This window comes from Lissotriton vulgaris, chromosome 2_1 (genome assembly GCF_964263255.1).
Source record: "Lissotriton vulgaris chromosome 2_1, aLisVul1.2, whole genome shotgun sequence".
In the NCBI taxonomy this organism is placed as follows: domain Eukaryota; kingdom Metazoa; phylum Chordata; class Amphibia; order Caudata; family Salamandridae; genus Lissotriton; species Lissotriton vulgaris.
The window spans coordinates 984,422,165-984,445,302 of record NC_141687.1 but is presented as its reverse complement, the minus strand read 5'-3'; the positions used below and the strand labels follow the sequence as shown (position 1 = coordinate 984,445,302).

The following is a 23,138-nucleotide window of genomic DNA, read 5'->3' as shown; positions in this document are numbered from 1 at the left end:
ATTGAATGAAGGAAGTCTGTTTTTGTAAAAAGGAATGTTTTTATTGTTGTAATTATATTGTAAAAAATTTAAAAGTCACATTTTTAGTTTATACTTTAACTTCGAGAAAAAAATATTAAACAAAAAGATTGATTCAGACAGAATTAGCAGTCTAGTACACATTTTGTTGGATGTTCAATTTGTTGGTACAAGTTTAAGAAGGAATAAGAAAGCAGTACTGGCAGTTGTTTAGTTTCATATTGTTCAGAGGCTTGGCCTTACTGTTGGGAGCCACCAGTGGTGTTATTGAATATGGAGAATTGAGACAGAGCCTGCACTGCAGCACCAGCAACAGTCATCGTTTCTGAGCCCTATGCGACGTAAGCTAATGGGCGTTCTTAGTATCTATGCAAGAATTTGAAGTGGATAAGGCGAAGCTTGTAATTAGGAGATAGCTCAGTCATTTGAGCACAACAGTACGTCCACTGGTCGTCAGTCAGAGGGGGAAATAGCTCCATGTTCCACTTTTGCCAAGCACTGGATGCCGTCATGGGGGCGTCAGCCTGCATATGTGTGTAAAATCTAGTGATAAGTCTACGTGGCGATTTTGTACGCAGTAGATTTTCCAAAGCATTCAAAAGGGATGGTTTGGACGGGAATTCGGCATGCAATTTACGACAGGCAGCCTGTAGTTTGTGGCATAAGAATGTCTCACCGAAAGATACCTTCTGACCCTCCTCTGCCGTCGGAGCTTCTCTAAATATCCCCCCCACCCCCACCCCCCCCCCCCCCCCGGGTAGAGATCTGCAAATGTATGGAGTTACATCGTCTGCGCTACCTTTTTGTTTATCTCATCTCTGATGTTCGGTAACATAGGGTTCTGTGCTAGGGGGATATAAGGTGCATATATTATCTTTGATCCTGCTCGTCTATGTAACCCATCCCAAGCCTATTTTAGAGTTTCAGAGGTGTTGATGCCATCTGCAGGATGTTTATAGGTCTGTTACACAGCCACTCAAAGAGGAACAAGCGCCACTGTATCCGTCTCCACATCCACGTGTGGTTGAAAGAGGGTTGGGTACTCCCAATAATGCAGGAATTGTGCCTGTGTGCAGAATGCATATAGCTTCATATTGGGCGCGCCTAAACCACCCTGCTTAAGCGGCAAAGACAACAGTTCCCACGACACCCGGGACTGGCCTCCCACCGATGCCAAAGATATTAACAGTGAGCACAATATTCTGAAAAAAGATTGGGTATGTGTGATTGGCAGATTCACAAAGAGATATAAAAATTTAGGCAGAACAATCATTTTTGCTAACGCGATTCTTCCTGCTAGGAACAGCTGGAGTTTAACCAACATTGCCACCTTTTCCTCCAACCAATCAATGGCTTTACAGTAGTTTAGGTTCCACACTTCTTGTACATCCTGGCTGATACAGATTCCCAGATACTTCACTTTCTCACCTCCCATTGTAACGGAAATTCCAAAACCACTGCCTTAGTGTTATCAGTTAGGGGGAATACCACTGATTTAGCCCAATTTATAGATATGCCTGAAAGACCACCAAATTTAATGAATTATCTTAATACTGTGTCCAGATTTTGCGCAGGGTTCAGAATATACAAAGTTACATCATCTGCATAGAGTGATATCAAAAGACTCTGAGCACTAAACCCTATACCTTTGTCCCTGTGACGTTGTCTAATATGTGCAGCCAACTGCTCCATCTCAATGGCAAACAACAGGTGGGGCAGCGGGCACACCTGTTGCGTGCCCCGCATAATCTGAAATGGGTCAGATACAAGGCCATTCACTCGTAACCTAGCCGTCAACTCAGTATATAACAGCCCGAGCCATCTAATAAAAAGGGGGCCAAAACCCATCCATTCCAAAATCCTGAACAAATAGGGCCATTCAAGCAAATCAAAGGCCTTTGTTGCGTCTAAACATACCGCTGCTGCCTGTACATCAGGATGTAAATAATGTAGGACCGAAAAGACTGTTCTGAGGTTATGAGAGATAGACCCTACGGGTATGAAGCCTGATTGATCTGGTAAGGCTGTAAGTGGGAGCATGGGTTGCAACCTATTTGCTATTAATTTCGCCAATATTTTAACATCTACATTGATAAGTGACAATGGTCTGTATGAGTCTAAGTCAGTTTCTAGTGTACCCGGTTTTAACAAGGTAATAATAATAGCTTCCCACATAGTTTGTGGAAGTAATACCTGTTTCATGAGCTTCTTCATATACCGCCAATAGTTTGGGGCACTAGTTCCTCCACATAGGTTTTGTAAAAGGCGGTCGTCAGACCATCTGACCCAGGGGCCTTATCTAATGGCAAGCTTTTGATTACTTGATCTATGTTTTCCAACTTGAATGGTAGGTGCAAATACTCCCTGTGCAGGTCATTAAACCAAACCAATGCCATGGAATCTAGAAAACCCCGCATGCCCTCCGGACATTCAGTCTGTGCAGCTGTATATAAGTGGGCGTAGAAAAACGAGAACTCATTAAGTATAGCCAACGGACTCCTGACAGGGCCACCCTCCCTGTCAATTAGTTCGGGAATGTAAGCAGTGGACCGTGGGGCCCGAAGTATACCTGCAAGCGTACGTCCCGGTCTGTCACCCTCTCTATATCTGGGCGCTTCCGTATATTTTCCAAGAAACTTCACCTCCCTCTGCGCCTCATCATCAACAATTTGGTTTTCAACTCAGCCATTAAAGCAGGCTCCCCTGACCTTTGATGCTTAGCCTTGTGATTACATGGATTGTTAATTTTGCTCAGACTTGAAGCAGGAATGTCTGAGAAATGATTTCTCTTTGCTAAATCTGAAAACCTTTATAAGAGAACCAAGAACAAACCCTGCCAAAGCCATTAGGTCTGCGTTTAATGTGGTGAAGCATGCCTCTATTTTAAATTAAATTACAATCAGAATTGTTATTGAAACACCATGCACAAACAACAAACCTGTGTATAATTGAGACCTAAGTGTTGTTCATTAGTGCATGCAGCCACAGTGTTAGCACATTGAAGCCAGTCAAATAAACAAAATGAAAGTCGGCATATGTTGAAGTCACATTATACTTCCATATCGTGCTGTTTTAGTTTTCATGTGAAATAAAGGTTGAATGGCCACCAAACTTCTCTATAGTCTTTCTTGAGTTTCTAGAAAGAAACATTGAAGTAATAAGGGGAAATGATCCAATAACCCTTTTGGACTAGAACATACAGTATGAAGAATAAACAATGGGGTATATTTACTACCAAGTGGCGGAGCGTTACGTTAGCCTCCTTGGCTTAACCTCACGCGCCGCCACTTTTGAAATGCAGGGTTGCACCATATTTACAACAATATGGTGCACCCCTGCGTTTCCACCTGCGCTGGTGCTAAATTTAGCAGCCTATCGCTAACACAGGCCCCCATGCTCCATAGTACAAGGGTGTCTGCGTTGAGGGAAAGATCGTTTATGTGCAGGAAGTTCTCCCTTCCTGCACATAAACTATCTTTAAATGGTGTCTTGTAACTTCTACGTGTGCTGTGCTGCCTAATACAAGAAACAAAGTTTGCCTGGATCTCTACCTCTTACAGGCTTTTATAATTTATGCTTATTAGCCAAACACATTTCTTTTCACATCTTCTCTGTTTTTTTCATTAGGTTTTTTTTGTGAAAAGGAAAAATAGTGCATAATTTATATATGTTACAAAAATACTTTCAACAAATCTATTTACATTCATTTACGTTTGACAAACTGTACATACTACATCACAGTACACACATATATACAAAAAAAACACAATAAACCAATTTCAAGAAAGTGAGAAGCCATCTTTTTTAGAAAAATGCTGTTGACTGCATGCTGAGAAGTGAGGCCTGGTTTTGTTTATTACCGACCCTGTGGAGGTACACGCTGCGGCTAATCGCTTCAAGCAGGGGCGATTAAATTAGAAGTGATGAACCTCCTAGAGAAGTTAATGAGTAACTAAGGAAGAAAAGAAGGACAATAAAAAGGATCTTTTGCCACTCAACCTTCATTTCATTTTCTTTTGATAAGCATTGTGTTTTCGTTTTCAAAAGACTGTGATCTAGTACAAACCTTATTTCACATAGAAATATAAACAGAACTTTAATGAAGGTGAGCGGGACGTTAATATACACGAGATTTAATATCTGTGAAATGTAAAGATCGGAAATAAATGCAACCTTATAAAGATACATCAACATCAAGGCTTCTTTTCATCCTCTGATAAAGCATGCTCACTGGAGAGAAGCCATGGGTGGCATCAATTAAGACACTAGAGGGAGAGCTGTGAGAGAGCAATGGCAGAGAAGGTCAAAAGTTAGAGGTGAGAGAGCAATACTTAACTGGACGGAGTCCAAAGTCTCAAGCCAATGGCTGGTTGACAAAAGCAAATGGTTGAAGGGGGCAGACTCAAAGACTGCTTTATATTGTTCGGATATTTACACTAAAATATTTTTACTAACGTCTATCTGACATTTTTCGTGCATATTTTGAATGAGTATAAACCCTTCTAACTGTATTTACAAATTTAAAGCAAATGCCAAAGAACGATTACTTAAAGTATTAATCTTTGAGTTGATCTAATATTAGAAGAGGGCAAATGTATACATGGATTACTGTTGTGTTTCACAAATGCCACTTACACGAGCAATGGAAATGGCACTGAAATTTGTTGTTTAAAGATAATTATGTTCTAACATATAAATGGAGTTTTTTGCAACACTGTGAAATGGAATGACCTGAAAGTGTTAAATTCGGCCGAAAGGGAGACTTTAGCTAGAAGGTGATATGCAGAGACTTGTTTGGCCAAACTAGAAAAGAGAGACACTTAAATAGGCACCAGAGATTTTATGTAACAAAGCAGTGCTTCAGTAATTGGCATTATTGTTGATAGCATTGACTCATATTCTATGTCAGTTGTTTTGGACAATAAGTCGAAAAATATCATTTTTGGTCCTCATAAAAGAAATCAATGTAGATTGTGCATAAAAGTCCAGCAATTTTTCAAAATATTTTTTATTAGTAAATTTTAGAATGTGGTCTTTTAAATAATTTGTTACATAAAAAATGGAATGATTTAAATATGTCCCTTCTTTTAGTACACAGAGAACTGATAAAGTTGTCTTTGTTTTACAGAAAAACGTAAAGAGCTTTAGGTAGCACATATATGGTATACTGTCTCCATAATTTATAACAGACAGAAGTGTTTACTCTCTCTTTTTTTGTGTTCCATTGAGAAAGTTTTGCCAACGTTCACACACTTGTATTCTCTTTATTAATTTCTAATGCCTCCAACAAATGACCTAATCTAACCTAATAAGAGACATTTTTAATGAAAGATAGCTGCATTTCGTGTTCTAAAGGAGCAATGACAATGACTTCATATTACAGAGTATTCAAGACTTGGAAAAGGAGAGAATTCAACTTCTCTGCAATATCCTGAATCGATACAATGAGCATGTATCCAAATTTGGAGAAACCTTGGCAATGGTATGTATTCCATAGTATAACAAAACTACTTATGTGTTCATAATATTTGTTCATTGCAAACAATCTGTTTCCACTAGGGCTGATGCTGTGTGAATGAGCTACCACCCACAAGCGCATAATTCAGAGCTATCACTAGGCAGACACACAAGTTGTCATAATTCGATCCCTCCTGCATAACATAAGTCACCATATTGGGAGATCAAAACTCATTGGATCTCAATGCTAAGAGAACCATTCTCATTTGTAAACTAATGACGTGCAATTTGCACACAGACTAGTTTGTAAATTTACTAATAGGTCGCTTCGCAAATCGTACATTCGCAGGTGGTCACACGCAATCTGCCAAATGAATATTAAATAAACAGTTCAAAATTTGCAATTCCCTGCAAGGATTAAGGTCTGTCAGTGAAAGGAAACCTTCACCCCTGCCTTTGCATTCCATTAAAATAGGCCCATGTCAATTAAAGGAATCGGTGCAGCTTTAAAAAAAAAATGTTAAAAAGTGTTCACACCAGAGCGAAAGACGCAGTGGTCCTGTGTACCACTCCTTACTCCAAACATGGCCGCTGTCGCGAATTCCAAAAGGAAGATGTCCACGAGGATGGCTTCTCTTTTGCAAATCAGATACCACCCCCTTTACTATGTCCATAACTGATCAATTATTTACAACCACAATCCCAGTTAGGGACCATTGATATATTCCTTTCTGAATTCCAGATAGAAAGGAGACACAACTTTCTTGGGCACTTGTGCATACAATTCGAACAGCGTTGCATTTAGGAAGTTGTGACTCACAAAAGTGCTTTTGTAAATAGTAAAAAAAATATTTTGCTGTCACAAAAGATCATCTGCTTTATGACCACAAAATACATTTGTGCTATAGGCTTTAAATGTGTGAAGATAAGTGTGGTGTTGAGTGTTGCCAGCAGCTTCCATCTATTGATGTAATCTGGACTCTTTTTGTATAAATTATGGAATCTAGAAGTAAATTTTAAGTAACTGTTACTTAAACAGGTGCAGGCCAATGCTATGGTTAAAGCAATCTTTGTATACTACATTCAACCTCATTCATGTAGGACCTAAGGTCACCAAGAGCCTCACTATGATGTCCGGCGGATCGCAACCAACAACAGGCCGTCAGTTGCGGTCAAACCGACATCTAGTACCGCAGTCCGACCGCCACATTATGATACGTGGCGGTCGGAGGCAGCGGGCGGAGCGACTGACCGATGCTTCCAACTGGCTCAAGGAGCCCATCTGACCGTTGGCCCGAACTGCTCAGGCACTGCCATTGGGATTACGATGTCCCTTTCAGACAGCCTTTCAATGGCGATCCGACCGCCATAGAAAGGTTGTCGGAAACAGACTTTGGGGCCCTGGAGCAGGGCCTTAGCTATGAGGTCTGACAACCATACCCTGCGTGGCAGGCACCACATGGTGCCTAGAATACGGCGCATAGATGTTTGAAAACATACATTTTTTCCAATGTTGTTTGTTCTGGGCCCTCTTCCGGACGATGCACAAGCTGCAATAGAAACAAGCATTTGCAATGCAACAGGTCTCGCATTTTTTAGAGAGTTACAGCTATTGGTGCTGTAATGGAAATGTTATTTTTTTACTTATGTGAGACAGTGCGTAAGTGCAAAAGTGATAGAAAGCGAGAGATGGTACCTAGAGAAACAGTTATTTTCATATATAAGTGAGAGGTAGAGTGAAGACAGAAAGAATGAGAGAGTGAAAGAGAGTTAGAAGAAGGTAGAGTTAGAGAGAAAGTGTTTAGAGGTAGGTTGTTAAAGTTGGGGAGAGAATTGTGCAGTACATAAAAGTGAGAGAAATAGATTGTGTGTTATCTCAGCCCATCTGTGTCTCCCATCCGGTGGTGCTGCCACACCTGCTGTGCTGTGCTCTGGTTGTGGACAGTCCTCACCCTCGTCCTCAGAGTCAGTTAGTTCCACTGCTGGTCCTTTCTTTGTGGCAAGGTTATGCAGCATTGCACATGTTGATATTATTTTGCAGCAGATGATGGGGCGGTACTGACGTGCACCTCCACGTTTGTGGAGGCAACAGAACATTCTTTTTAGTAGTCCAAAGGTGCGCTCCACAACGTTGCGCGTGCTTTTATGTGCCACATTGTATCTCCTCTCACTTGGGGTGGAAGGTTTGAGGTATGGAGTTAGGATAAATGACCGCACGGCATATGCGCTGTCACCTAACTGGGAAAAAAAGTGCCATTAATTGGAGTCACCAATACATTCATCCAAGGTATACTTCAGGGTGGGTCACATTGATTTACCTATCAGGTATCCTTCTCCGAATTCAACACCAGCCAGACGTGTGTATATCCCACTGTTCTGGAATATGTAGGAGTCATGGGTACTCCCTGGAAATTTGGCCACAAAGTCAGTAATGATGTAGTCTGCATCACATATCACCTGCACGTTGATGGAATACGTGGATTTGCGGTTGCGGTATATATATTCTGTAGCAGCAGGTGGGCAGATTGGTATGTGTATCCCATCAATGCACCCTATTACATGTGGGAACTGTGCCTTTTGGTAGAAATCCAGCTTTATCTTCTGCAGTTCCGCCTGTGTGCTGGGGAAGCGTATGTAGAGATGCATTCTCTGCATCATGGCATCCAAGAAGGAGTTGAAGAAACGGGACAAGCAACTCTGTGACACACCACCTGCCACAGTTATCACACCCCGGTAACTTCCTGATGCAAGCAGGTGCAGGCTACAGAGCACCTGCACATGTGTTGGTATGGTGTGCGCCCCTGGTGTCTGATGCTCCAGGCATGGGTGCAGGTCCTGTATCAGGTCTAGGATGGTTTGTGGGTGTAGCCTGTACCTCTCATGTATTTCTGCCTCAGTCATTTGGAACAGTGTGACACGCAGTCTGTACACACGCTCTTCCCGTCTCCAGACCCTCAGTCCTGCTGCTCACAAACGTAGCCGCCTTGCTATAACGTAGAGGGCCGCCATTGTGTTCACACTGTTGCATTTTGGGGCTGTTTTATGCAGTACACCTGATTACCACCTGCTTTGAGTCCGTTGTAATTACCGATTCTTAAATACCGATTTTTAGAAAATTCGGTATTACCGATTTTAGGTACATCGCATTTGCGATTTGTTACCAATTTCTTATTTACCGATTCGGTATTTTGGTGTTTCGGTGTCTACCGATCGGTAAATAAGAAATCGGTAACTGGTTTCCCTTATTTTTACTGATTCCTTATTACCGATGGCATTTGGTAATACTTACATCGCACATGGCTAAATACTGGTCCGTAACGCTGATATTTACCGTATTTCAGTGTTACCGATCAGTATTTAGCCACCTACATCTTGCCCTTAATCTCCCTGTGCATACCAAAAATGAATGTGACCTTGTGAAATGTAACTGGTCCTTGTTTTTTCTAAGACTGCACAGCAGCTGGGGGGATGATTGTTAGCCCGTCTGTAGCGCTTGTGCAGCATGCATGCAGACACTGACTCTCCGATGACTATCACACATAATGTTTATTATGTATACATTGAAATAGCCTTTTGTAAAGTAGTTTTACACCACATGTCTCTGTGAGAGAAACAGGTTTGCTGCTTCAGCTGAGAGTTAAAAATTTACATTCTTATCACTGCTGACTATTAAAAGGGACACATTTAATTGTTTTGGTTCAGCTTTAGGCTGTGGATTACTTTTGTGGCAGAATTATCTGTGAGCACCCTGCAGCCTGAGGCTAAACTTACAGCCTCCCCCCAACTCCAGTCCTCAACCCAGCCCCTCCCGCTGCCGGGCCCTGCAGCCCCCGCACGGTAATCAATGGCTGCAGGGACAGCCTTGCAGAAGAATTTAAGCTCAGGCTGGGGCAGTTGCGTACAGGCAGTAGAGAGGGAAAAGCCAAAGAGGAAAAAAAAACAACAAAGGCAAACTGAGGAAAGATGGAGCCTTCCCCCTTCTAATGGCCAGTTATTCCACGCAGCGCAGGGCTGCACAGCGAATGCAGTGACCACTAAAGAGAGGCGAGCTCACCACTGAGCTCCATTAGAAACTTGTATTTCTGAACTTCGTGGGTGTCTGTAGGCATGGAGCTGGTCGCTTGGATGTCGTTACTTGTAACAACATTAACAAGACAGACAAGGAAACACTTCTTTATCCAAGTAAGGCGTGCACATGCACACACCGTGTTAGACGCTATACGATCGGGCCCATGTCACAAAAAGTCACTCACAATCAGTGCACAAGAAAACACATATAAACATGGACGCTGCGCTGAAGCATGAAGCGCGATGTCTATGTATATCAAAGTTATGCACAGGTGGCCCGCAAAGTGAAGTGGGTGCTGTAATGATTAAACAAAGGCAGCACACAGTATGACAAAGAAGCACCCACAGTGTAACATAAACAAAAACAAAGAAGTAATCCTCAAAATAGTATAACACTCACAGCATATGGAAACTGTAGTTGGGCATTGCTGCTGGCTGGTAAACGGAAATGAGGTATAAGAAGCACATACCAATGAGGAGCCAGCAAGCAAGAGGAACGCAGGAGTAAACCAATCCCAAGCAGCAGGCGGGATTACACTCCATGTCGTCTTTATACCATGTCTTCCAGACATCGCATATGTGCTGTCTGTGCGTGACCTATAAGATGGATGTTTACGACCGCCTCAATAGTCAGGAGGTTTCTATTCCAAAACGATGTCGGTCAGATGCGCATCTGACCGGCATCATCATAAGGCCCTAAGTCTCATCTTTGTATTAGTGTAGCTGAGTCCGCAGGACCAACATACACACTGCGCATGGATACAAATCATTGATGAAACATCTGCTCATGCAAGCCATGTAAGCTTTAATGGTGAGACAGTCTTGCACTTCCATTCCAGCTCAGGCCAAACTGACGTACAAACTTTTGAAGAGTATTTGACTTAAATGGTACCAACCCTTCTACTCCCTTATACGAATGACCTTTAATTTCTCCTGCTCCATGGCATTTCCTGAGTTACAATACCCTGCTTTGAGCTTACAAATTCTCAAAGGACAGTCCGGCAATCTGGAAAATGCTCCAAACGTAGGACAGGTGTGCATTTAGTCTTGCATAATTGATAATAATATGTGAACCTAAAATATTGTGTTCTACTGCATGTAGAATTTGTGTTTTCACGCTTTAATTAATTTTGCTAGTTCCTTGTTCCCATGAGTGGGAATGATATTTGATTTTTGATTGAGTGAATTAAAACATACGATATAAATTGAATTTTTTATGGTTCTGTCTTTTAAGTGCCAACAACAAATTGATAACGCCATAAGCAAGGTTGATGTTGAAAGAGACATTAAGAATTTTATGGAAGAAACAACTATATCTTCTGAAGAGAACAAATCTGAGTACCTATTAACTGACTATTATGTGAGTATATTGAGCAAGACTGATATTCTTGTGCTTATATTAAGGCCGGTTTTGATAAAGGGCATTTGTAAATATTTTTCATTTATCTATTGGGCATATTATTGTGATACATTTTTCTCTTCTGTACAACTATATAAATAGAGGATTGCCTAATATTTCATTACATGGATTTATGGCCTCTAGTGATTTAATCGTTAAAATGGTGTTCATATTAAATGAAGGATATATACATTTTGTGACACTGTTACTTTTCTTTTTCATCTGTGGTAGCCTTCTTTTGATCTTCATATTCATTAGTAAATTTGCCTCGTAATAATCTAAGCAGTAGTACACATTAGGGCATTAGTTAGTGTTTGTTAGATGGGATACTCCATCAAAACTTGGCGGGTAACCTGTCCACCATTTTACAAGTGCCACAGGTTATAATTCACTTCTAATAAGGTGGACAGCATATCCACCATATTTGTGATAAAGTTTCCCATCCCCTAAACTCTAAGCAGGACCCATAGTCATCTGTGTAGGCATTCATTTAATGAACCATGTTATGATAGAGTAAATGCATTGTATATACAAATTGTTCACATGAACATAGATAGCACAGGCGTAACATTTGCATTGTGTGTAGTTTGTTTTCCAGTCATAAATGCAGTGGTCACTTCCAAAATCAGGACTTGTATGTAGTAAAGTTACGAGTGTGGAGTCTCTGCACTCGTAGTGTAGTTTCCGGGCTTGAGACGGAATCTCAGCCCACGAGGTGGAATCTCAGTGCAGACCACTGCAGAGTGTGCAATATATGGAGATTCCTCCATGATTGCGGTGACTCCTCACTCGCAACTTCACTACATGTAGTCCCTTTGTGAATCAGGCCCACTGTGTGGCAACATGCCCTTCATCATATATTGACCTTTGTCTGTGTGGACTGATTTTCCTAAACTTTCTGATACTGTCAGGATGCAGTATCCTTGTCCTCAGAATCCAACAGGAGTTGTGTATTCTTCCATCCTTCACTTTGTCCATCAATGACCTCATACACTGGAATATGAGGGCCAATTATTGCAATGGGGAACAGGGAATTGGACAAGAGAGAAAACAGAGACACTGGACTCCACCACTCTGCTCGCCAATCCTGCTGGTCATTGACGTCTTCATGCTCTAGTATATATTTAGGCAAAGAGATATATTTAAAATTGTCTTGAACGTTCTACACTCAACCGTAATAGTGAATTGACATACCTTAGCAATATTTGTGTGTGACCAACACTCTGTAATGTAATATGAACTAGTCATTCCTGAAACTAAACATACACATATTGAGTAACTTAAATATTTGTTCATTGACAGTTTCCCCTTTGAATAAAATAACTACCTCAATATTCGTAACTATGCACTCTCTATAGGAGATGAGTTGCAATTTCTACTTGAATAGTGTAGCACAGCAAGATATTTAACAACCATTAAATATTCTTATTTTCCCTATTTTAGCACTTAGTGTAAACATACTCCAACTCTAGCGCCTTATGTTCAAAATATACATAACATGAATAACATTGTCTTAGGTTTATAGTCCTTCCTGTTCAGCTGTAGGTTAAGCTTCAAGAGCTCAGATTAATTTTCAAATAGTTAAAGGTTGTTTCTACCTAAATGACTTTCATAAATACTTCTCTGCATTCAACATATGCTTTAATATATTAGAAAGGAATTAACACCTTCAGCGCGTTCTCGCTGCTGAAGGTTCTAAATAACGGGCGTGGTCGTGACGGAACGGTTCTGTCATAAGCACAGCCCAACCGGCGCTCGTGACGGAACGGTTCCGTCACTAGCATCGAAAGGGTTAACTTGTCGGTAGCAAGTGAAATCCTAGATCATGTAGCAAGGTCCTGGCTACATCAACATTGTATCATGATTCCCTTTCAAAGATGCCTTGGGCCACAAGAGGAGTTACAGCCAGATGGCCACGATGGTAATTTATTGTCAGGATGTTGTCCTGTAGTGCTTTCTTCACGCATACAAAGCTTCAGTTCACATAGAGGCAATACACTACAGGGACCGCCAGCTTCTTTTTACCTAGGACAGACTCAGTGCAAGCAGCTTTGAGGTATTGCTTCCCTGCATTTACTAAATTCAGAGCTGTAAGCAATACCTCTAGCCATGTTTCCACATAGCTACTGAAATGGAGTCCTATGTCTACATCCTACCCATGTAGGTCGAAATCCCTACTGCCTTTGTTTTTTAAGTCAGCTAGTATGACTTGGCACACACATCCTACTTGCATGAGCAAATAAACTACTTATTTTTACTTTATTAATGATATCTCACCATGGACTAGGTACTGGCCCAGTAGTTCTTTCGCAAGAATGTTCTAGGAATGATTATGTGTATTGTTGGGGAGTTGTTTGAGATGAGCCTCCTAGCTTTTTAGCACTAAAGGTTTACTGTGAAGGCAAGTCAATATCTCACCCTAGCGCAGCCCTTAACCCCTTCCATGCTGATGACGGCCCCAGCCTTCATGCATGACGGTGGGCGTGTGCTGATGATGGCTGGGGGCCGTCATGAACCCGCCCACTCTTCAAAACGGCCGCACAGGCGCAGAATTGCGGCCGCGCCCAAGGGGTTAATATCCTCAGTGGCAGAATATCACCACTTTAGATGACAATGCTCTCTTGCAAAACATTTCAATTTAACCAAAATAAATTTCGGCTATGTGTCTCTGCCTTAGAATGGAATATATGTAACTTGCTGTTTTATGATGTACTATGAATATTCACAGGAGGATCATGAACTCCAAACTTTCCCTCAAACCAATATTGGGCGTCCGCCCAAATAGAGAGACACCATATAATGTTAAAAACGGAAGAGGCTGTGATCTAAGATTAAAATAGCAGTCTTTGAATCCAGTATTCTATTGCAGTGAAAAACACACAAATAATCATAAATTGTTTTACACTTTAAGCACAAAGAGATCTTTTTCAATTGTATTTATGTGCACAGCCATGGCCGGCATATTTTTGGCTCACAAGCATTTTTAGGGCCTGATTTAGAGTTTGGCGGAGGAATACTTCGCCATTAACGTGATGATTATCCCATCTGCCTTATTACAAGTGCATTAAGATATAATAGATTGGTAGGGAGACGGACAAGATATCAGTCACGTTTGTGATGGAGTACCTGTCCACGAACTCTAAATCAAAGCCCTTAGTCATTCGAGAATGTACACTCTGTGTTGCTCTCATGTGTGGCAAAGCTTTTACACTGGCTTCATGCAATGCTGGCTGTGAATAACTCTGAACTGTCCATACAGCACTTCATTAGGATTTCAGAGAATCTTATAATTTGGGCTTAATGGTAACCACATATATCGGAAGCTGAGATATGACAGTGTCAATGTTCACGTAGTACTCTCTTGTAATCTTGAATATGTTTTGTGTTTTACTGTTGTGATATTGGTGCACAGTATCCTGTTTTACTTTGGGTCATTGAGTGTTTAAGGTGCTTAACCTGCCTGTGTAAAAATCTGGCAATGGCTATTGGGATTCCTATGTGTGCAGTGGTGCTCAGGAAGAACAGTACTAAATGGAACTAGATACAACTATGTTATCCAAAACACACATCTTTTTTTGTTGTGGGTTACGTATTGTTTAATTTCTTGTGGTCTACAAAAGGAATATAGCACATTATTACGCGATGCATGACATCGCGTGCTTTTACAACGTGGTTGTTACAATGATCGCAAACCATTACAATGACTCCCAGTTGGGGGCGAGCTGGACTTAGGAATATTATTATTTACTATTCCTACTCCAGTGTGCGCAACAGTAGGGAAGGTGTTGGATTTAATTTCCAATACCTCAGCGCCCCCTACTGGAAATCGTTGTAATGGTTTGCGATGTAAATGTATCGTCTACTAACATCGCGGTCGTTGTAACAACTGTGTTGTAATAGTACTGCGATGTAATGACAGCATTGTAAACTCTGTTTCCTGTAAAATGATTGCACTGCACCGAGCCGCTTGAGCACTGAAATTGATCCTCTTCCACTCACTCATCCACCCCTGTATTGCACCAAGGTGCAGAACCAGTGCTCCAGTTGGCTATTTAATTGTGATGAGAACAAATCAGTGGCTGTTTGATTTCCTAGCCACTTCATAAAAAAAACAGTACCAATGCACATATAAACAGTGTAAACTGTTCTCGCACTCCCAGATGAGGGCTCAGTGACTTAGCTGGGAGTCAAGCAAACTTGTTGCTTCTCTGAGGTTTGACACTTGATGGAACTGCCTATGGCTGGCAGTTGGCAGCTCAGAGCAGCTGATATTGTGGAAAGACTCCCAATGAGATTAGCTGCCCCTAATTTTTTAGGATCACAGCCGATTTATTGGCTAGAGCACACCACATTGACACAGGGCTCTCAAAGAATGCAATAAAAGGGGATCCAGAGGAGAAGCATGAGAACTTGCCCCCAGCATCTTGTTCTGATGCAGGGCAGATTTTCTCTAAGTAAGGTCCAAAATGGCATGTGAGTTAAGGTAGTATGGGGAGCCATAACATTGATATGATGACAAACTCTCTTCCCATAGTCGCTGGGCTGAGAATAAAAGAAGCATTGGCCACCACGGTATTCCCAGTTGATTGAAGGAGGCAACCAAATTGAAGGAAATGTTGACATCTCTGAGATGTAGCTATATGGACATTCAGGATTCCACTGTTTCTAGTGAAATAGAAAACCATCTTGTGCTACACATGATCGGTTTACATTGTACACTAAATTTTATCACACTGCACACAAAAGTAACAGCGAAGCACTTTAAATATGGGGTCTGAATGGGTTTTAATACGATGATTTGAAGATACATTTTTGTCTTAGATTCTTTTTAGAGATCCACTAAGTATACTAAGAGTATGGCAATCCTATAATATCTGGTGTACTGCAATGAATGTAGATTTTCCACAAGTTGCAAAGTTCTTTAAATAAAAATATTACATACCTGCTTTACGACATCACTTTTTTATTTCGCTACCTCATAGCGAGAACTGCTCGTCTATAGCTCCATTAAATATGGGAATGTCCCACCACCTTGGAAAGAAACCTAGGTACTTCAATTATCCCCTAATTCTTGGGGAGGTATCTATTCGGAAAAGGTAAGTAAACACCCTCACATAAACTAGTTTATCAGCGCTCACATTTTTCAGTGGGGAGCTCCATCCAGCAACATCCACAATCCTGCCCAACCTTAAACTAGTGTATGCAGCAATTACACCATACAGGTAGAATTTGGTTATTTATAAGCATACTCAGAATTGTAAAATCCCAACCAATCAAGGTCAGGGCTAGACTGGGAACCAAAAGCAGCTTGAAAACAGGCCCCCCCCCCCCCCACCTCCTGATATGCAACTGCTTTTGCTGCTGAATTTAATCCCAAGGAGCTGGAGAATTTTTTTGAAGGCCCAGCTCTGGCCCTAAGTCTTGAAAAACCGGCAACTAATGACCCAGTCCCCCTGCTGGGGAAATGTCCATAGAGAACAATTGCCAGCCTGGTTCTCATCCAGGTTTTGTGCGTCAGGCAAGGGAGTTTTATTTCACTAAGTATTTTTAGTGTACCTTTATGTTAAGCTTTGTTGTGCAGAATACTTTCTGATTGGAAGCTTGACAGCTCAATAAATCAAGGGAAAGGATGTTCAGCAGAAAGGTGGGGATTTATGTATTTTTCCTGCAATTTCATTTCAGAACATTACAATTTTATCAGCACCGTCTACAAAAGGTTTAATGACTCATAAAAAACGCAACATGGTACATATTGCACGCAATATATTATTTATTTTGAGTCTGATTTGTCTGTTTAATTGTTTTTGAGAGGAGGAGGATTTAACAAATGCAATTGAACAAGAAAGAAGAACACAATCACTGAATATGAAGTTGCAGCGACTACAAAATGATATAGAAAAAGCATCAAGAGACAAAGATGGTAATTTTTTCCCAATTAGTTGCTTTCATTTGCGACTGTGAATAATGAATATATTTGAAGGCTATTTCAAAAGGTGACTGTGTTGTACAACATATCCGTCAACTGTATCTTATCAGGCTGCTGTTCATAATTAATTATTTAATTAATTAATTCATTCATTCATTAAATTTAGATTTATCTGGTACGGACTTGACCATGGGTGTTTGAATGAGTTACAGCGAAAGGGAAAAATTACCAGAAAATGTAAAACATCTATAAAGTAAAATAAAATTATTGAACACTCACACATGCACACTGAAGGTTTTTTCAGCAAAGGAGTGGCTTGACCAAAGTTAAGCTAGTCCTGGAACACTCCCTGCAGAAGAGAGAAGTTTAAATCAATGTCAAATATATCTTTATTTGGCCACTATGATCGACCATAAAAGCACAGAGTAAGATCCATTTTACATAATACAAATCAAACAATAAAAACATTTAAAATAAATAGATCCTGTCAGAAATCTCTTAAAAAGAAAAGACATCATAGCAAAACCCATCCAATAAACAATTAAAGTGCACTAGTTCTTCTTAATGTAATGGCAGCAACGATGAAGCTAAAGACAACCGTACAAATTTCAGCAACCATCATCCAATGAACAATTAAAATGCATATGTTCTTCTTAATTTGATTGCGACAACAACATAGCTAAGGACAGCAGTGCACATTTCAGCAGAAGATAGACTTTGCAGGTAGATCAACACCTCTTCATATGATGTAAACTACTTATCTAAGAGGATTGGACACAGAAAGCGCAATCTGAGGGAATCATACACTGTAAAAAGAGCATAAAGTGTGTACTAGATTGGGCAGTAACAGTGTCAAGAGGAAAACATGGGGGAGATGTATGCCAAGTACTTCCAATGGGAAAGGCCACAAGGAAACTGTATTCAGTCTCAACCTAGTGACATAGAATCTATACTCAGGATTAGTTATCCAGATTAAATAGGCCTCCATGCCTGTAGATATAAACATTTGCATGTACCTAATAACATATGGCAAATCTAGGAATCGCTCATGTCTGGTTTCCTCTCAATGTGATTTAGAAGCCTTTTTGCTATCTCTTTAGATTTAGGAACAATACTTTAAGGTCAATGAAAGAGGTGACTGTGACCCACGCTGCAGAAAGTATTTATTATATAAACCAGCATTGGGACAGGGGTCATGTCGTCTAGGCTTAACAATCCACTAACACATGTCTTGAAAAGTGTGCCTTGGTATTTTACTATACCTTTATGCATACAAGAAGTGGTGTCATACTGACTTGATCCTCCATAAATCCTAATCCCAGTTCCATATGTGCAATGAGACATGCAATGTTTTAGGGATAGCTAAAGGTATGCACAGAAAACAGTTTTTTTCTCTGTGGCAGCATAGCTCTGAACTCCAGCACCATACATATTCACTGATAGGCATTAACTTTTACAGAGCTGGACCCTCTCCTAAACCGGCTTTTGGCCTAGGCTTTTGGAAAATCTGAATATGTCATCGCTGGCTGGCTGCCCCCATTTCTTGCACTCTTTGAGTCATTAGCCTATCCCACTGACCATTTGCATCCAATAAAATACTGAAATAATTAAAAGTAGATACTTTATCAATAGGTCTCCCTTATAAAAAAACTTTTTGATTTGGAGTTTTTGGGACAGCATGACAGAACGAATGACTTTTGCTGCTTCACCTTCAGTTTAAGTCTTAGCATAAAATAGTTAAAACCGTTTAAAAGAGTTGGAAGGCCATTTGCTGTTCGAGCTCAAACGACCACAAGTCTGTGTACAGCAATACCGGGACTGCCTGTGGGGCAATTCTCGGGAAGCCCATGCTACATGATCTTAATGTTGTATCTAATGAATTTATATCATATAGGAAAAGGAAGGGAGCTAATCTGCAACGCTGCTTAGCCCCTTTAACAACCTTTATCGGGGCTTGCCAACCCCAGTCCGTGAATAACGCACTCTAGTCCCATGAGAGCTAATAGGAGGGGATTCATTCTTTCCTGTTTCATCAGATCCCACCAAGGTCAAAGGCACAGGAGAGGTGTGCAGGAATCCCCTCCTGGCCTTGCCTTATTTACCCAGGATAAGTGTGAGATTAGGGGGCCTGCTCTGTGGTCCCTAAACCTGGTGGGAAACCATAATGTACTGAACAAAAGTAAGAATTCGTCTCTGTCCAGGTTTACAGTTTGCCCAGAATAACACGCCTTAAAATCTTCACTGTCGAGTCTATGAGGGAGTTAGGGTGGTCACATGTAGGTAAATTCAAATCACGTTTTTTGTAGATGGCACTGTTACACGAATCAATTGGGCTGCCCTTCACTGCAGCCCTCACCAGATTTGTAACCACCGGGGCCCAAAACTCTACATTTAATTTAAACAAGTCAATTGTTACTCCATCAGGGCCAGGAGCATTCTCATTTACGGCACTCATAATGGAATCAGTTACAGAAGCTAAATCTACAAGGCCAGCAATCCAGTTTTCATTTATAGAGATGCAATCACACCCATATCCTTAGCAGCCAGTCCCCTCGCCTTTTATCTGGATTGAAGACAAGAGAATAATGGTCAACCCAGTCAGTCTCTGTAGAAATACTGTTAAAAAAAAGGAGGCGGTTGACTATATCCCAAAAACGGCTGTTGTCTTTCAACTGTGCCGCTTTATTTAAGTCCTCCCGTGCATTTGCCTGATTTTTTTTTTTCTGGAGATACACTCAGAGCTAAACCATGAGTGACCAGCTCGCTCTATGGATACTTTATTTGAAACAAGCCCACAGGATATGGCTCTGCAAATCCCTGTGGGATTTTAGGTTTTGCTATGATGTCTTTTCTATTTAGGAAATTTCTGACATGATCTATATATTTTAAATGTTTTTATTGTTTGATTTGCATAATGTAAAATTAATTTTACTCTGTGCTTTTACGGTCATACATTGTGGCCGAATAAAGATATATACACTTTATTAATTATTTATTAATAGGTTTGGCTGATGACCTCCTTTAAAAAATAACTGGTTGATGATAACTAAGGATTAGACCGTTATCTTAACTGTGGTGTTGTGGTTTGGTGGCTGCATTTATTCTCAGAGTGTCGATTTCTAGTGTTTATAATTTGCTTGGGTTGGGGGTTAGCTAGAAGATTTTTTTGGTATAATTTTCCCATTATATTGGTTTGCTCCTCTCTTTTCCCTTTCTCCTTTTTGGGTCGGCTGCTTTTCTTCTGTCCTTGGTGGGCCCTGAGTTACTCATTGTTTGCACAGGATGTTTGTATGTCACCGTCCTATGATTTTTTTATTTTTATATATTGGTTTGTTTGATCATTCTCTTAATTGTTTTCTTTCAGTGGAGTGCGTGTAACAGCGAAAGTTCTATTGTGTGACTGGTGCGGGTGGCCTGGATCAGCTGGTGGGTCCTGGGCGGGCACATTGCGGGTCTATACCTGGAATGTACTGCTTGGCAACCCATATTAGATTGATCAAAAATAGAACGTGTGGGGTCTCTCTACCCCCTCTAAAAGGTATAATGCTTTGATTTACTTGTAGCGTAGAGGGGTCCAGATTCCAGATTCCATTTTTGCAGGAGTCTCATCTTACAGAACCGGAGGGCCAAGCCATTCATAGACGATGGAGGGGTCAGTTGTACACGACTGCTGGTCCGCTTTTGCACATGGAGCCCTGATTTGGATTAGGCCTAAGCTGGTCTTCCAATTACATTCGGCCATTATTAACCCAAACAACCATTATGTGTTGCTTCTGGGTCAACTGGATGGTAAGGATGTTGTCTTGCTGAATATTTAAGCCCAGAATGTGGACCAGTCTGTCTTTCTCAATCAATCAATCAATCAATCAAAGCATTTGTATAGCGCACTACTCACTCGGAGGGTGTCAAGGCGCTTGGGGGGGGTCCGCTACTGCTCGAACAGCCAGGTCTTGAGCTGCTTCCTGAAGGGGAGGTGGTCCTGGGTCAGGCGGAGGTGGGTCAGGAGGGAGTTCCAGGTCTTGGCGGCGAGGTAGGAGAACGACCTTCCTCCTGTGGTGGCTCTTCGGATGCGGGGGACGGCGGCGAGGGCGTGGCCGGTCGATCGAAGCTGGCGTTTGGGAGCGTAGAAGTTGAGGCGGCTGTTGAGGTATCCTGGGCCTTGGTTGTGAAGGGCTTTGTGTGCGTGGGTGAGGAGACGGAAGGTGATTCTCTTGTTGACCGGGAGCCAGTGCAGGTCTCTCAGGTGACGGAGATGTGGTTGCGACGGGGGGATGTCCAGGATGAGTCGTGCTGAGGCGTTCTGGATCCGCTGGAGTCTCTTCTGGAGTTTGGCAGTGGTTCCTGCGTAGAGGGAGTTGCCGTAGTCCAGTCGGCTGGTGACGAGGGCCTGGGTGACCGTCTTCCTGGTCTAGGTGGGGATCCACCGGAAGATCTTGCGTAGCATTCGTAGGATGTTGAAGCACGACGAGGAGACGCGTTGACTTGTCTGGTCATGGAGAGGGAGGAGTCCAGGATGAAGCCCAGGTTGCGTGCGTGGTCTGTTGGTTTGGGTGCGCTGCCTAGGGCAGGGGGCCACCAGGAGTCGTCCCAGGCGGAGGGTGAGGGTCCCAGGATGAGGACTTCCGTCTTGTCTGAGTTCAGTTTCAGGCGGCTGTTCTTCATCCATTCGGCTACCTCTTTCATCCCTTCTTGTAGGTTGGCTCTGGCGGTGGCGGGGTCGTTGGTGAGGGAGAGGATCAGCTGGGTGTTGTCGGCGATGATGTTGAGGTTGTGCTGGCGTGCGATGGCTGCGAGGGGACTCATGTAGACGTTGAAGAGGGTTGGGCTGAGTGAGGAGCCTTGAGGAACGCCGCAGATGACTTCGGTGGCTTCTGATCTGAACGGGGGGAGGCGGACTCTCTGTGTCCTTCCGGCGAGGAAGGAGATGGTCCACTCCAGTGCCTTCTCCTGGATTCCGGTGTTGCTGAGGCGCTGTACTAGGGTACGGTGGCAGACAGTGTCGAAGGCCGCGGAGAGGTCTAGGAGGATGAGGGCCGCTGTTTCTCCGTTGTCGAGCAGAGCTCGGATGTCATCGGTGGCTGCGATCAGGGCGGTCTCCGTGCTGTGGTTGGCCCGGAAGCCAGACTGCGAGAGGTCGAGGGATCCGTTCGTCTCGAGGAATGCGGCCAGCTGCTTGTTGACGGTCTTCTCGCTGACTTTAGCGGGGAACGGGAGCAGAGAGATGGGTCGGTAGTTGTTGAGGTCGGTGGGGTCGGCTGATGGCTTTTTAGTAGGGCGCTGAGTTCGACATGCTTCCAGTTCTCCGGGAAGGTAGCTGTGTTGAAGAAGGTGTTGATGATGTCCCGCAGGTGGTGTGCGATGACAGCGTCGGCCTTGTTGAAGAAGTGGTGAGGGCAAGGGTCGGTCGGAGATCCGAAGTGGATGGAGTTCATCGTGCGGACGGTGTCTTCGGTGCTGATCGGGGTCCAGGCGCGGAGGGTGGTGGTGGGGGGCGTGGTTCGGTCGTGGCATGCGTCGGTAGAGTGCTGAAGCTGTTGTGTATGTCCGCGATCTTGTTGTGGAAGTAGGAGGCGAGGGAGTTGCAGAGGTCTTGCGAAGGGGTGATGTCGTTGTTTCCGGCATTGGGGTTGGAGAGCTCTTTAACGATGTTGAAGAGTTCCTTGCTGTTGTGTGCGTTGTGTCCAGTCGTTCCTTGAATGTAGTTTTCTTGGTGGTGTGGATCAGTTGGTGGTGTTTTCGGGTGGCGAGCTTGAGGGCAGTCATGTTGTCCGATGTTGGGTCTCTGCGCCAGGCTTTCTCAAGGGCTTTGCAGCTCTTCTTCGAGTTCTTGAGTTCGTCGGTGAACCATGGGGCTTTCTTGCTGCCGGGCCTGCTAGGCGGGGTCCTCAGGGGGGCGAGGTCGTCTGCGCAGTCGCTGATCCACTTTGTGAGGTTGGTGGCCGCTTGGCTGGGGTTCGTAGCGCTGGTGGGTGGGTTCTTGCTCAGGGAAGTTGCGAGCTGGTCGGCTGTGATCTTGTTCCAGCTTCTGCGTGCAACCTGTTGCTGTTGGTGGTGGATCGTGGTCCTTTTGAAGCTGAAGTGGACGCAGCTGTGGTCCATCCAGTGGAGTCCGGTGGCGTGGCTGAAGGCGATGTCCTTGCTGGAGGAGAAGACGGGGTTGAGTGTGTGTCCGGCGTAGTGGGTGGGGGTGGTCACCAGTTGCTTGAGCCGGAGGTTAGCGAGGTTGTCCAGCAGGGTGGTGGTGTTGCGGTCGTTGTTGTTCTCCAGGTG

The 23,138-nt window shown here is 42.8% G+C and overlaps 1 protein-coding gene across 18 annotated transcripts in view; it reads left to right on the top strand.

Moving 5' to 3' along the window:
• NOSTRIN (nitric oxide synthase trafficking) overlaps nt 1-23,138 on the top strand; it is a 709,159-nt gene that overhangs the window by 372,211 nt on the left and 313,810 nt on the right. For 14 of the 18 annotated variants that reach the window (XM_086956574.1, XM_086956575.1, XM_086956569.1 and 11 more), the window contains 3 exons: nt 5,402-5,500; nt 10,778-10,903; nt 16,754-16,862. In XM_086956574.1, coding sequence (XP_086812700.1) covers nt 5,402-5,500; nt 10,778-10,903; nt 16,754-16,862 — 334 coding nt within the window. The remainder of the gene's footprint in view (nt 1-5,401; nt 5,501-10,777; nt 10,904-16,753; nt 16,863-23,138) is intronic. The other 4 variants (XM_086956571.1, XM_086956567.1, XM_086956573.1 and 1 more) reach the window with 1 other exon arrangement.